The sequence below is a fragment of the Microtus oregoni genome, unplaced genomic scaffold (assembly GCF_018167655.1).
Source record: "Microtus oregoni isolate MIOR12 unplaced genomic scaffold, Mior012 000003F_ref0000135, whole genome shotgun sequence".
Classification (NCBI taxonomy): domain Eukaryota; kingdom Metazoa; phylum Chordata; class Mammalia; order Rodentia; family Cricetidae; genus Microtus; species Microtus oregoni.
Genome location: NW_024543062.1, coordinates 30,010,001 through 30,024,290, shown reverse-complemented (window position 1 = coordinate 30,024,290; position 14,290 = coordinate 30,010,001). Strand labels below are relative to the sequence as shown.

The following is a 14,290-nucleotide window of genomic DNA, read 5'->3' as shown; positions in this document are numbered from 1 at the left end:
TTGCTTCAACGAGAGACTTGCTGTTGTTGTTGTTGTTGTTGTTGTTGTTGTTTTGGGGGATCTTTTCACCACCTGATCTTCACATTAGGACCACACTAAAGACTGAGGACTAGAACCCAGTATGGAAATCACAGGGTTTAGTGCCCCAGGCCACAGGACAGGGGCCCAGGGAGCTGCTGTGAGACCACCCTGGACAGAGGAGCAGCCTGGAAGGGGTAACAGGGAGACTCACAGCCAGAACTGAGAGGGCAGAGAGACCAGGGCTGGATTAGTGGGGGTCCCCAAGAGGAAGGAAACACTAAAAGCTAAACACTATGATGTGGTCCAAGAGTTGGAGTCTCCACCGGGATCTTCCTGTAATGGGAAAGAACAGGCTGAGATCCAAAAGGACAGAGGGGGACAGGTGAGGATGTCCTGGGAGGAGGCTCAAAGTGCAGGTTGAGGATATTGGGGTACAATCACATGGACCTGAGTTTGGCTCCCTAGCACCCACATAAACACCAAGCACAGCTGTGCATCCCTGTAGTCTCAGGGCTGGGGGCAGACAGAATCCCAGGGCTCGCTGGACAACCACTATGGCAGACACATCAGCTGCTGAGCTTTGCGTTCTGGAGGGAGAGGGCTGGAGAGCACTGGCTGCTCTTCCAGAGGACCCAAGTTCAATTCCCAGCAGCCATAAGCCAGCTCACAACCACCTGTAACTCCAGCTCCAGGAGAACCCATGCTCTCTTCTGGCCTTTGCAGGCACCAGCATACATGTGTGTACACAGAGAGACGATAGACAGACAGACAGACACACACGTGTTCTCTGCATTGTAAGGTCACTTACATATTGGGGTGTGTGTGTGTGTACGCATGCGCGCATGCGTGCGCTCCAAATTGTGTGTGTCTAGACCAAGAGACAGCTTGCAGGAGTTCCCTCCCCTTCTGTACTGACCCCCGGCATGGCTCTCAGATCATCAGGCTTGGCAGCAGACATCTTTACCCTCTGAGCCGTGTCATGGACCCCATTTCTGCACACACTTTATGGGTCACTGAGGACAGTGCTGGGAGCAACTCCTTGGGGACACACGATATAAATCACTCAGCTTTTCCTGACGCGTGTTCGTTCTCCACAAGTGTGCCCTGGGTGTGAACTCACAAGGCTGAGCTGGTTGGGGAGGACTGAGTTCTCCCAACCACACAGAAGACAGACACACAGTGATCAAGGGAGTCGGTGGGCACAGTCCTAGGAGGTGTGCGGAGGTCTAGGGAGATGGTGGAACAGGGTAATGTGTGGTCCAGAGGGAGTGGGTGGTTGGAACAGGCCACCATGGGGAGGAACATGTGTTTCTAGGGAATTCAGAGAACACGGTGTGTCCAGGGAGGTGCTGGGGTGTTCTGTCTGTACATAAGAGAAAGGATGGGCATTTCAGGTGCATAGGAATGGAGGCTGAACATACCTAGAAGATTCTAGAAACCACACAGAGGTACAGCCTCCTTAGTGAATGGGGAAAACAGTTTTCTGAATGGGGGGGGGGGTGAGAGCCAAACTAGGGAACCTTGAGAGAGTTTGGGGTTAGTGCCTCTAGCAGCTGGGAGCCATAGAGTGTGCTTGAGCTAGAGAGGGCCATGGGGAGGAGAAAACCAGCTCCTGGAGGTATTGGTCATTCGATACACCCCACTCCTGTCCCACTCGGCCATGTGGACCCCCCTCTCAGCCTGACGAGTCTATGTCAAGACTCCCCAATCTTCCTCTCCAAGAAGCACCAAGAAATAAACCCCTGACTCAGCATGAGGTATGCATGGGTCCCAGGGGAGAGGGATGGGGAGGGACCCGTTGGCCAACCCCTGGTCCTGTCGTGTGAACTAGACTAGGAAAGAGTTGTGGGTGTCTCCGTAAATCAGGCAGCCCCCACTAGCCAGCCCATGGCCCCTCACAGCCCTTACTTCTGAGTCTTTTCCTTCATCCACCAACCCAAGGGCTTGAGCTGCAGAATTTGAATTCTGAGCTTCTGAGTCTAGAAACCCAAGGTTGAGGATGGGGTGGGGCTGGCTCTCCCCTAGGTCCTACCCCTCAGATTCAGGGTATCCTGTCCCCTGATGTCCTCATGTTGCCTCCTCTTGGGAGGACATGGCCATGTTGGGTGAGGCCCTCACTGGCCACTGCATCCATCCTCATCCGCTCCCGGATTCCGGGATCCAGCGCTTAGGTCCTGTGTGTTTCTGTGTCTCCCTCCACAGCTCTCCGTGCCCCGCCCCCACCCATTCCTTTTCCTCCCAGCCCCTCCCTTCTCCTTTTTTTTTTTTGCCACCTTCAAGCTGGGGTGACCTCCAGAAGTAGTTTCACCTCTTCAGCCTCAGTTTCCCCACCTCACACACACAGTCCCATCCTACTCCTGTCCAGGGCTGACCAGTGTATGAAATCCTCACACCTACTGGGTGTGATCAGCGTGCAGAGGGGTCAAGGACTCCTTGGTCTGTGATGTGATTCTCACATCATCACTGGAGGGGGACCAGGAAGGAGGCCCAGAGAGGGGGATCAACCTGCCCAGAGTCACACAGCCAGTGGGGACAGGCCACGCTTTTTTCCACTCTCCCTGTGCTGGGGCCAGGAGCCAGCTGGCAGGGTGGGCCTGGGGGACACACAGGGTGGGAAGATCCGCCCTGTCTCACGGGAGGTCAGTGTCCATCGCTGTGGAACACAGCTGCAGGGCAGAGGAACCAAGTCAGACTTTCCGCCCCACATGGGGACAGCTGCAGGCCTGTTTCTGTTTACAAAGCACACACCGTGTCCCCAATCTCATCTCATGACTCTGCCAGCATTGCCTATCTCCATCACAGAAACCCACGGCAACAGCTCCCATTGCACTCCGTGTTTCCCAGGCTGCACCTTGCTCCCCCTTCCCTGTTAGCCTGTGCAACTCTGCCAACTGAACAGGTGTCAGGCATCGGGCAGGCTCTGTTTGAACACCTGGGTCGTATAGGCCTTTTCTTGCTTGCAGGCCCTCAGGGATTCCCTGTGGTCCATGACTGGCTTATTTCCCTCACTCCTCCTGCCCCTCTGTTCATGTTAGCCCTGCCCATGCCATGACCCTGTTAACCGGACATCTTCCCCAGCTCCCAGCATGACCTACCTCTGTCAATCAAATTCCCCATTTATTAAAGAACCATTGTATGGCAGGCACCATGGGGGACCCTGGGACACAGCAGGCAGTCCCTGCCATCCAGGAGCTTACAGCCTCATCAAGACAAACAGAACCCAAAAGAAACGCATCCTAGAATAGGCTAGAAGGCAGCTTTAGCGCTGCAACCAAACCACAGAAAGGGAAGGGTGGCAGTGGTGGCTTTTTATTTTATTGCATTATTTTTAAGACGGGTATAATTTTTCTTTGAAAAGTAGCATTTGTGCAAGGAGAAAATGAGATTAAAGAAGCCAGCCAGAGCCAGGCATGGTGATGCATACCTTTAATCTGAGCACTCCAGAAACCGAGGCAGGAGGATTGCTGGGAGTTTGAGGCCACCTTGGGTTACATAGGGAACCCCTATCTCAAAAAAGGGGGGCTGTTCCAGGCTTTTTCTTTTGGGCCACCAACCAGCTCCCAAATCACGACAGGGGAAACTTATTATTGGTTTTGAATGCTCAGCCTAGCTTAGGCTCCTTTCTAGCTAGTTTTTGTTGCTGTTTGTTTGTTTGTTTGTTTGTTTTTTGAGACAGGGCTTCTCTGTAGCTTTTGGACCTGTCCTGGAACTAGCTCTATAGACCAGGCTGGCCTCGAACTCACAGAAATCCACCTGCCTCTGCCTCCCGAGTGCTGGGATTGAAGGCATGCACCACCACAGCCCGGCTTAGCTAGCTCTTTTAACTTAAATTAACCAGCTTCATTTTTTCTACCTTTTGCCTCGGGGCTCTTTACCTTTCTTTCTTCCTTCCTTTCTCTTTCTTTCTTTCATTCATTCTTTCTGTATACCTTGCTTGTCTGTCTGGTGGCTGCCTAGCTTCTTGCCCTGGGCATGTCCCTTTTTTTCTCCCTCATTCTCTTCTCTCCTCTTCCCTCCTCTTTCTCTCTCTAGATTTCCCCTCTATTTATCCTCTTTGCCCGTCAGCCCCACCTATCCCTTTTCTGCCTAGCTATTGGCCACTCAGCTTTTTATTAGACCAATCGGGTGCCTTAGGCAGGCAAGATGAAACAGATGTAACACATCTTTACACAATTAAACAAATGTAACACATCTTTGCTGAGTCAAAATAATATTCCACATCAGGGGACCAGCAAGATGGCTCAGCAGGTAAAGGTGATTACTGCAAAGCCTGACAAATTGAGCTCAATCCTTGGGAACCATGTGGTAGAAAGAGAGGACTCCCGGAAGTTGTTCTCTGACGTCCATATGCACACCACGGTACATGCACACACATACATATACACAAAATAAATAAACGGGGTGGTGAAGAAAGAAGCAAGAGGAATGGAGACACATACTTATAACCCCAGCAATTGGAGGGCTGAGGTGTGCAGATTGTGATAGGCCAGCCTGGCCTGATACTGAGACTCGGGGTGGGGCGGCAGCATGCCTGGAAGGGAACAGACTGTAAGAAGGCCCCGAGGCAGGAACTGGACTGCTGTGGTGAGACCCGAGTGTATACAGGCTGTGGGACCTGGTTTGCTTTAACTGAATTAATCCGGTGCTAAGAGTCTTCAGCTAAGGAGAGATGTGCCTGGTTGTATATGGGGGAGAGGTGAGTTGCACTAAGACAGGGTCTCATGTAGCCCAGGCTGGCATTAAACTCACTACATAGCTGAGGATAACCTTGAACTGCTGATCCCCCTGTCTCCCGCCCTGTTTGTGCTGGATTTACAGGTGTGTGCCACCGTGCCAGGTTTGTGTGGTGCTGGGGGGTCAAATCCAGGACATATAAATGCTAGGCTCTACCATAAATGCTCTATCATAAATGCTCTACCCACTGAGCAACACCCCCAACCCTTGCTTATTCTTATTTCTTGTGATTTTGTGTCTGCTGAATGGCATCACGCTTTCTCTCTCCAGTTCTTTTTGTTTAAATGGCTCTAAAATGTTCACATACCAAAGTCATGTAGGAGCCTGAACCTGGGAAGGGAGGGGCCTTGGTTTCCCACCCATCCCCCTTTCCTGGCCAGGGTAGCTGTGATGAGGCAGGGTCACCACCTCACCACAAGGTCAAACCCAAAGCCTCCCCAGCCAGCCCCCACCTGAAGCACTTCCTGCCCTCTCCCTGGGAAGCCAAGCCACAGACTCCTGTCTGTGCTGTGTGCTCCCCAGGGCGTGGGAACAGCAACCAGCTGGCCCTCCCCTACCTGGGCTCCACCCGTTGCTCTGGGGAGGGAGGCAGACCTTGAAAGAGAACATACATACACACACAAAGTAAATCTATCTTTGAAAGCAAGACTGAGCCCCAGGATCAGAGAAATCTGAATCCCCAATGTCAGCCAGGGCTCAAAGTTGTGGGGTACACCCTGGGAGGTAGATAGGGAGAGGAGTCATTTGACAGAGGGAAAACTGAGGCCTGCAGGTGGTCAGAGCTGGTTGTGGTGGAAGACAACGTGAACATAGGGCCCCAGATCACTGATGGTGAACACCTGAGCTCAGGCTCCATCTCCCAGGCCTTGCCTTATCTCCACAGATGGGTGTGCAGGCAGTGGCCCCAGGTGACCCTCGGGGCAGGGACTTGGCTCCCAGGTGGAGTGGGACTGAAAGGCTGCAGGTAATGAGAGCATCCCCGAGTTCCCGTGGGACCTTCTAGAGAGGGGAAAGGGTGGGCAGGGGACTTTCTTCTCCCCAGATGGCATGGTTTCACTTCTGCCCTCTCCTCTCCACCTGCACTGAGGCCAGGGCCTTTGAGGGCTCCCTGGGGGCTGCTGGGTACATATGTTAGGCATCCCCTAGAAGGTCTGAGGCTCGTGGGAGACAAGAAAATCACTGTCGGAGAGCTTGGCATTCCTGGGCAAGGCAAACATGGAGAGATGGAGACTCAGAAGACCTTCAGGAGCTCTGGTGGGGCTCTTGCTCTCGGAAGAGGTGACTCACTCTGATGGACAACCGATGGCCTACCGGGAGGTCACTTGTACAGCCCCTGAGCTCGCTCTGTGGTCCAGCTCTGAGACTTTACCCAACCCCGTAGGTCTCAGACCCACAACACCCCCAACCTTGGCCAACCCAGTTGGGTCAGCCCAGAGTTGGACCCAGAAATTCCAGGTCCTGCTGCCAAGAGCATCACAAGCCAGCTGGGGGGAGGGGGTCCAAGTGACGTCACTTTCGCTCTTTGAACGTCATCGTGTTTTCTGGTCCATGACTGACCGTCCCATGTGTGTCTTTGCCCTGGAAGTACGGAGTCCCTAGAGTATGGTATTGAGGGTGATTCCCAAGTTCCATCCTAGCTGTGCAGGGAGGAGTGCTGGGTTTGATTGCTGATGGTGCAAATTTGATAATAGTGGTATGCATGTTATTTATTTGATATCTGTTGCGATCTTGTTTGGGAGATTGGAGGGAACATCTGGAATTGGAGCCCTTGTTTCTAATGATAACCAAGAGACCCCAGAGGTAGTGAGCTAGTTTCTTATCTGTTCATTACTGGGAGCTTGTTTTGTTATCCTCTGTCCTGGGGTCACAGGGTTGGGTAGTTCCCAGAGCTAGAAATCTGGCAGATGAGATAAGAGTTGAAACACACAACTAGAAAACAAGATGGAAAATGCCCAGATCCTCAATGAGAGATGAACTCTGTCCCTCCTGGATAAGAAGGAGTACAGCCTGTGTTCAAAGGAGAGATGCAGAGGCTGGTGGGGAAAGGGACCTTTTTTATGAGGCTGGGGAGGGAGATGATTTCCCCCATCCTTCAGCCTCTGAGCCATGGGAAGAGAACCTGGTTCAGTGCAGTCTTTCCAGAAGCCTTGCTGTGGGCCCTGCCCTGTGAGGGATTAGCACCCTTACTGGGGACTCCTTAGAGAAGGCAGGTGTGCGCTGCTGCTGTTCTTCAGGAGGCCCCCTGAGCATGCTCGCCTCGGCATGAACACAGTCTGGAAGCTGCAGGAAGTGTTCCCCAAGCACCTGCTCTGTGGCTCCCTTAAGGCATGGTTAGAGAACACCCAGGTACAGTGGGCTCTGAGCCTGTGCTTAGAACAACACAGTCCCCACCATTTTTGCCCACTCGCGCTGCCGTGTCGAGCGTCGGCTGCAGGCCAGATGAACTTGCCCTCTGTCCAGGGTCACCCAGAGAGACCTAGTTGGAGATAGAGGTGGGGAACCACAGGCATGCAAAGGCTAGAAAAGGGGCGTGGCCCACACATTAGAGAAACCACTGAAAATAAAAAAGAAAGAAAGAAACCACTGAATGTGAGGAGGAGGCCAAGGGGCGGGGAGGCCAGAGATAGAGGTGGGCCAGATGGCCCAGGGCCTGGTTGTGTGGGTAGTGCATGGAGACCTCCTTGCATCCATGCTAATGCCAAGGAAACAGTAAGATGAGGAGAAACAGGCTGTCTAGGAAGTCAGCCTTGAACCAGCAACCTCTGTGAGGGAGGGTGCAAGAGAGACTTCTCAGGAAGGGGTTAGTTGGTGCAAAAGCCCTGGGGTGGGAATGAGCCTGGTGTGTGTGAGGAGATTGGCGAGGCTGGTGTAGAGTGTGCAAGAAGGTGCATGCACAGGAAACGAGGTTCAAAGCATAGCAGGGGCCCGATCGGATGGTCAGCCATTTCTCTGTGCAAAGGGCTAGCCTCAGCAGGATGGAGGGCAGAGGACACATGGTAGCCAACGAGGGCTGGGAATGGTAGCAGGCCCTGGGGAAGCTTGTCCTGAGACCCTTTGCCAACCCAAGGCCCCAAGAAGGCAGGGCAGGAGCGAAGACTTAGTGTCCCCTTATTGGAGGCCCTGAGTGGCAGTGCTTGTCCAGGGAGATATTCTCGATGCCTGGGAGGAAGTGGTGTCTCCCACATCAAAAGGGCCACCCCCCAGGGCTCCCACGCTTGGCGGCATGGGAACTGTGCTGCGGAAGGTTCTCTCAGGCAGCTTGCAGACTGCAAGAGGGTGTGTACCACCTTGGGACTGTCCCCTATGACACAGAAATGCTGCACCGTCAGGCTCCACACAGCCCTCCTCCCAGTAGCGCAGGCCCCTAAAAAGAAAGAAAGATAATTGTTTTTTTGTTTTTGTTTTTTTTTAAAGATTTATTTATTTATTATGTATACACTATTCTGTCTTCTTGGATGCTTACAGTCAGGAAGAGGGCACCAGATCTCATTACAAATGGTTGTGAGCCACCATGTGGTTGCTGGGAATTGAACTCAGGTCCTCTGGAAGAGCAGCCAGTACTCTTAACCTCTGAGCCATCTCCCCAGCCCCCAAGGTAATTGTTTTTAAAGCTACTCTTGAAATATGAGTGTGGCCAAGATCTCAAGACTCCTTCTCCTGTCTATTTCCCAGGAATAGAAACTCAGCAAAATGGGGAATCATTTGAACCAGACTTTGGGCATCATGTATCTGAGGTAGCAATCTGACTATCCTGATTGATAGAGGCTGACTGGAGAGCTGTGTTGTGGATTCTTTGGGCTTCAGAGAGCTGTGATGGATTAGTCATGCCTGCCACTGGTAGGAGACAAGTATGTCGTGGTGTGGATGCTAAATATTTTCCTCCCTGCCCATATTACCAACTGTACTGAATAAGAAGAGGGGCGTTCTCGTGAGGCAGAAAGGAAAGGGAAGAGGGAAAGCAGAGATGAGGGGAGGACTTCAGCTGGTGTGTCCACATGCAGTGTTCATACACAAAGGGGGAGGCAGGCTGGAAGCCATGGCTACCTCTCTGCTGCCCTGTAAGTATGGAAAGTAACAATTAGGGTGGTGCTGTCCTCCAGAAAGGCCGTGAAGGGTGGGGACAGAGCCTGAGGCCGATCACATGGCTGTTCAGCCCTTCCCATTTGGGGTCCTGCCACATTGCAGAAGGAGAAGCTCTTGAATCCTCATTAAAGGTAGGGAAAGTGAGGCTCAGTGCCTTCATATCACTTCTACTGACCTCAGGGCTCAGGGCACCCAAACCTCTCCCCCTTCCCTCCTCCCATGGAAGCAGTGACTTCAGATTGTCCCAGCCACTTCCCCAAGGATGGGCCTAGATGGTAATGGAATTGATGGTGGTGATGGTGGTAATGGTGGTGACAGTTGTGATGATGATGATGATGGTGGTGATGATGATGGTGATGATGGTGATGGTGATGATGATGGTGGTGGTGGTGATGGTGGTGATGATAGTCATGACGATGCTTTCAGAATACTCCTTAACTTCTGGGATTTGTGCTCCTCTCAGTAAACGAAAAGCAGGCACCGCACCGTGCCCACTCCACAGATGGAGAAACTGGCACAAAGGCCGACATGATGTGCCGTGTGCCACCAGCTGATCAGGGGCTGAACCAAGAAACAGAAGCAACTGTGGTTATCCCTAAAAGGCAAAGAATAGTTTTTTTTCCAGGGGCTCTTTATCTGTGTGAGTCCTGCTGTCAGGACTTAATAGAGCCTTTATTGTGCTCAGATAAGTTGGGAATCTTGGAGCAAGAGACAGTGCAGTGTTTCTCAACTTGCATGTGTGCTGGATCCTTTCCAGAGTGTTTGCTCTCTATTGAACAAAACTTAAGAGAAGGTAGCTCACCAATAGTTGGGTTTCAGACCAGAGGAGAGGGAACTGGGGCCCAAATACTCTCTGGTGGGAAGAGGCCGTCTGTAGTGCGAAGAGGAGCTCGAGTCTGGGATGTGGAAGCTCTGGGTTCAGTCCCCGGCACCACAGAAAACTGGGTATGGTGGAACACACCTGCAACCTCAGCACGTGGGAGGTGAGGCAGGAGGATCAGAAGTTCAAGGGCATCCTTGGCTACAGTTCAAGTTTGAGGCCAGCCTGGGCTACGCGAGAGCATGTGTTAAAAATAAGAGTCAGAACTAAGCCTAAGGATGTTTCCATTAGAGTCCCCTGACTGTACCCCATCGCTGACAGGAGCCCAAGATGGGATGGGGTTTCCTGATGGCTCATAGGGATGACAGAGAGGCAGAGGAGATGAGGTGTGCCCGGAGGAAGCCTGAGGTAAAATTTAGCAAACCAGGGTCCTTAGCACGGAGTCTTGGGTCTGGAGTCCAGCTGGGACCTCTACTCATCCCCACAGGGTTCCGGCGCTCCCCGTGAAGAACTTGAATGGCACCGGCCCTGTACATCCAGCACTGGCAGGTAAGACCCAACCCAACGAGGCCCGGCCCCCCAGCCTCATGATCCCCGCCCCTTTGGTGAACTGGTGGGTGGGCCCAAGAGCGGCCTTTCCCATTGGGTTAGCTTGGTTGCAACTTTGGGTGGTGCCTTGGGTAGGCGGGTCAGAGTCTAGGGAGACGCCCTGCCCTCCAACCTCTGTGGCATCCACCAACCATGAAGGGAGGGCGTGGCTGGTCACGATTCTACCCCTCATCACTACACCCCCACTCCCAGGGATGACTGGGATACTGCTGTGTGCTGCCGGGCTGCCCGTGTGCCTCACACGAGCCCCCAAACCCATCCTGCACCCGCCCCCCGTGAGCAAGAGCGACGTGAAGCCTGTGCCCGGAGTGCCCGGCGTGTGCCGCAAGACCAAGAAAAAACACCTCAAAAAAAGTAGGCCCCGTATGACCCCCAAACACAACCCCAGAGCTCTTAGGACCCAGTAGGCACCGGCCTCTGCTTGCCCTCAGCTTGCCCTTCACCACCTCCTTCCCGCCTCTCCTCCACCTACTCCCCAGCGCTTGACCCCAACCCTCCTGAGACATGTCCCCCCCACTCTGCAGGTAAGAACCCCGAGGATGTAGTTCGGAGGTACATGCAGAAGGTGAAAAACCCACCTGATGAGGTGAGCCGTCCTGGAGAGGTCTAGGTTTCTAGGACCAGCTCCTCCCAGCCAGCCTCTCCGGCCTGTCCAGGCCTCTCTTCCTCCCCAGGCCCTGGGGGAGGGGCTTACGTTTAATAGCGTCACACCTGATAGACGGTTTTAGGCCACATTTTCCATTCAGGGTTTTGCTTTGGGTACTTAAGCATTTAACCCCTGCTCAGGGGCTGTCTAGGGAGGGGGTCAGAGCCAAGGTTTACCCATCTCCCCATCTTCAGTGTCCCCCCCTCTGTCACCTTCCTCATGACCCCCCTCCTCAGTGTCTCTCCCTGGCCCTCCAGGACTGTACCATCTGCATGGAGCGGCTGGTCACAGCATCTGGCTATGAGGGTGTGCTCCGGAACAAGAGTGTGAGGCCGGAGCTTGTGGGCCGCCTGGGCCGCTGCGGCCACATGTACCACCTGCTCTGCCTGGTGGCCATGTACTCCAATGGCAACAAGGTGGGCCACAAGGTGGGCTGCCCCGCGTGCAGTGGGTGGGTGCCGGGTAGTGAGTTCGGTAGTGGCTGGGGACCGGGTGGGACCCCAAGAGCCTCAGACCAGCACGCTCTTCCCAGGACGGCAGCCTGCAGTGCCCCACCTGCAAAGCCATCTATGGAGAGAAGACGGGCACACAGCCGCCAGGGAAGATGGAGTTTCATGTCATCCCACACTCGCTGCCCGGCTTTGCAGACACCCAGACCATCCGCATCGTCTATGACATCCCGACGGGCATCCAGGTCAGCCCCGCAGACCACAGCCCCGACCCTGTGAGCCCTCCAGAGACAATACCTGTCTGTGATCTGAGCCCTCCTGCTGTTCCCACAGGGCCCTGAACACCCCAACCCAGGCAAGAAATTCACCGCCAGAGGCTTCCCTCGCCACTGCTACCTACCCAACAATGAGAAGGGCCGGAAGGTGGGTGCCCACCGGCTCTCCACAGTGAACGAGGGCGGGGTCCCCAGCCACCATCTTCCTGGCCTGCCTCCTCTTTGTCCACAGCCCCTGTTGTATCATTCCTTCCAGACCAGCATGCTAACAGCAGGTCCGGAGCCTGCTTCATTCCATTCACACCCACTGAAGACGCCTCAGAGAGGTCAAGTAACTTATGTACAGCCACAGAGCTCAAACAGCCCTTTCAAGTCCTTCAGGTTGTCCGATTCTCATTTACTGTTTAACTGAAGAAGCTAGCACCTTCAGTTTTCCTGTGAAATCTCCAAATCTTTAATCGTTGGGACTAATTCACAAGAGAGGGGTCTAAGCCTCATCTGTACTGATAGCAGGTCCCAAAGAAACAGAACCTAAAGCAGTGGATGGTAATGGAGCAGGCTGAGGCCCAGGCTGCCTGTAACTTTCACCCCCGCCCCCCAACCCCTCCAGGTGCTGAGGTTGCTCATCACCGCCTGGGAACGCAGACTCATCTTCACGATTGGAACATCCAACACCACGGGCGAGTCGGACACCGTGGTGTGGAACGAGATTCATCACAAGACGGAGTTTGGTTCCAACCTCACCGGCCACGGCTACCCCGATGCCAGCTACCTAGACAATGTGCTGGCTGAGCTCACCGCCCAGGGTGTATCTGAGGCCATGGCCAAGGCCTGAGGCTCAAGTGGCCCGCCTTCCCTCTTGCTTTGCCCCTAGACAGGCACATGCCTCCCTCCAGCAGGCGGGAGGAGCCTGAAGCACTAAGGGGACCTGGCCGGTGGCAGTGGGAGTGACAGGAGGACACCAGGCCAGCTGGCTCCAACCTGCGGCTCCCAGCAAGGGCAGCAGAGATAGAACGGCCAGAGAGGGCGACCTCCCTATGGAAAAGACGGAGCTTTGCCCTTCACGCCACACACACACACACAACACACGCACACACACGTGTCCTGTTGCACGCACGCGCTCACGCACGTACACCCACGTGCCTCTGACTTCCCCTAGTTTGGGGGGAAAAGAGACAGAAAGGCTCCCATTGTCACATCCTGTGGATTCCACCTGTGTCTCCATCACATCTTCATAGGCTGTGTCTCCTTCCCAGGACTTGGGTCAAGCACCGGGGAAGTGAGGAGTCTGCAAGGTTTTCAGGGGCCAGTCTGCCCCTTTGCCTCGTCCCTCTAACCCATGTCAACTCTGCCACCCGCCCACTGGGCATTGCAAGTCAATGGGATAGAAACCCCAGGTCACAGAGTAGTATTTCCACAGGCCACTGGGGACGAGGCTGTCTTATTTTGTGCTTGTGTCTATTTATCTTTCTGGGACCCCCTAACCTCTTCCTCCTGTGCCCATCTCTAGACCTCTGTCTATCCCAGGCAACGGCGTTGTTCTTGCCTTTGTACCAGCTTCTCCCCCACTAAACCGCTCCAGACACTGAGACCCAAAAGCTGTAGCTTCTGGCTTCAGGAGCGAGGGGAGGCCTTGTTCAAGCCCACGCATTGAAAACGGAGAGCAGGCCGCAAAGCGTTAACTTCTCACGCCTTGGAAGGGGGCAGTGGGCGGCTGATCTCTCAGGCCAACCAGAGGCCCGTTGCCCAGGCAACTCACCAGCTCCGCCTCTGAGGATTGGCTGCTGGGATGGAAGACGGCCAAGCTTTAAAGGGACGCCAGCGATTGCTCTTTTGAAGAAAAAAAAAAAATCTACCAGTCCCACTGTGGGTGGAGAAATAAATGGTCTTTCTCCTTGTCGGGCCTTTTTCTGCCAAGAGGGTGCTGGGTGTCTGTGCTTCTAGGGAACACTGGGGAGTGACGACTTGGGAGACAATGGTAACCATAGGAACACTTCCCCGGGGCAGCGGGAGAAAACAGTGGATGGGCCCACTGTCCTGTCTTACAGCATCGAGAAGGAAACAGAACTCTTCTCATCAGCAAGGATATGCGCGCGCGCATGCACACACGCACGCACGCCAGAGAGACAACGATGATGGAACTCTGTGTGGCCCTCCAGGAGGATGTGGAAGAGCTGGGAGATACCTTACCAGCCTACTGCCCTGAAACAAGGAGCGGGAAGAAACATTCCCTCCTAACAGAGCCTCTGGCAGCCCAGGTGTACCCAAGGCAGTGGGAGGTGATGCTCCGGCTCCAGGCGACCTCTGCTGGCCACACGTGGGATAGCGCTGCACCGACTCTGGTGCTCTTGATCCAGCCGGGAGTTTCTTCTGTCCACTCAAACTCAGGAGGCTTCACAGGCTCTTCAGCTCTGCCCACCAAGTCTTTCCAAACATTTCACCCTCTGTGGGTCTCTCTTAAATCATACCTCAAGCCACAGTCCAGACTTGTGAACCCCAGAACTCAGATGCCTGCCCCCCAAATCCTCAGATGGATTCAGTGGCCAGACAGGACCTGGGAACTTATGTTTATAGTCAATAATCTCACGGACCCCCTAGGGTACCTCAATTTTAACACTTCACAGCTAAGCACACTCACTCGTCACTTTATACA

The 14,290-nt window shown here is 54.0% G+C and overlaps 2 protein-coding genes across 6 annotated transcripts in view; one reads left to right on the top strand and one right to left on the bottom strand.

Moving 5' to 3' along the window:
* The window catches only part of Dtx1 (deltex E3 ubiquitin ligase 1), a 31,300-nt gene extending 17,764 nt beyond the window's left edge, over positions 1-13,536 (top strand). Inside the window, exons 4-10 of one of the 2 annotated variants that reach the window (XM_041648149.1) lie at positions 10,146-10,207; positions 10,460-10,621; positions 10,792-10,853; positions 11,171-11,341; positions 11,446-11,607; positions 11,696-11,785; positions 12,248-13,536. In XM_041648149.1, the coding sequence (XP_041504083.1) occupies positions 10,146-10,207; positions 10,460-10,621; positions 10,792-10,853; positions 11,171-11,341; positions 11,446-11,607; positions 11,696-11,785; positions 12,248-12,472 (934 nt within the window). In that variant the 3' untranslated portion in view covers positions 12,473-13,536. The remainder of the gene's footprint in view (positions 1-10,145; positions 10,208-10,459; positions 10,622-10,791; positions 10,854-11,170; positions 11,342-11,445; positions 11,608-11,695; positions 11,786-12,247) is intronic. The other variant, XM_041648150.1, reaches the window with a different exon arrangement.
* A 613-nt stretch (positions 13,537-14,149) lies between these two features.
* Positions 14,150-14,290, bottom strand: part of Rasal1 (RAS protein activator like 1) — a 30,390-nt gene continuing 30,249 nt past the window's right edge. For all 4 annotated transcript variants that reach the window (XM_041648145.1, XM_041648146.1, XM_041648144.1 and 1 more), the window contains one exon: positions 14,150-14,290. This exon is cut by the window's right edge and continues 598 nt beyond it. The gene's annotated coding sequence lies outside the window, so the exon portion shown is untranslated.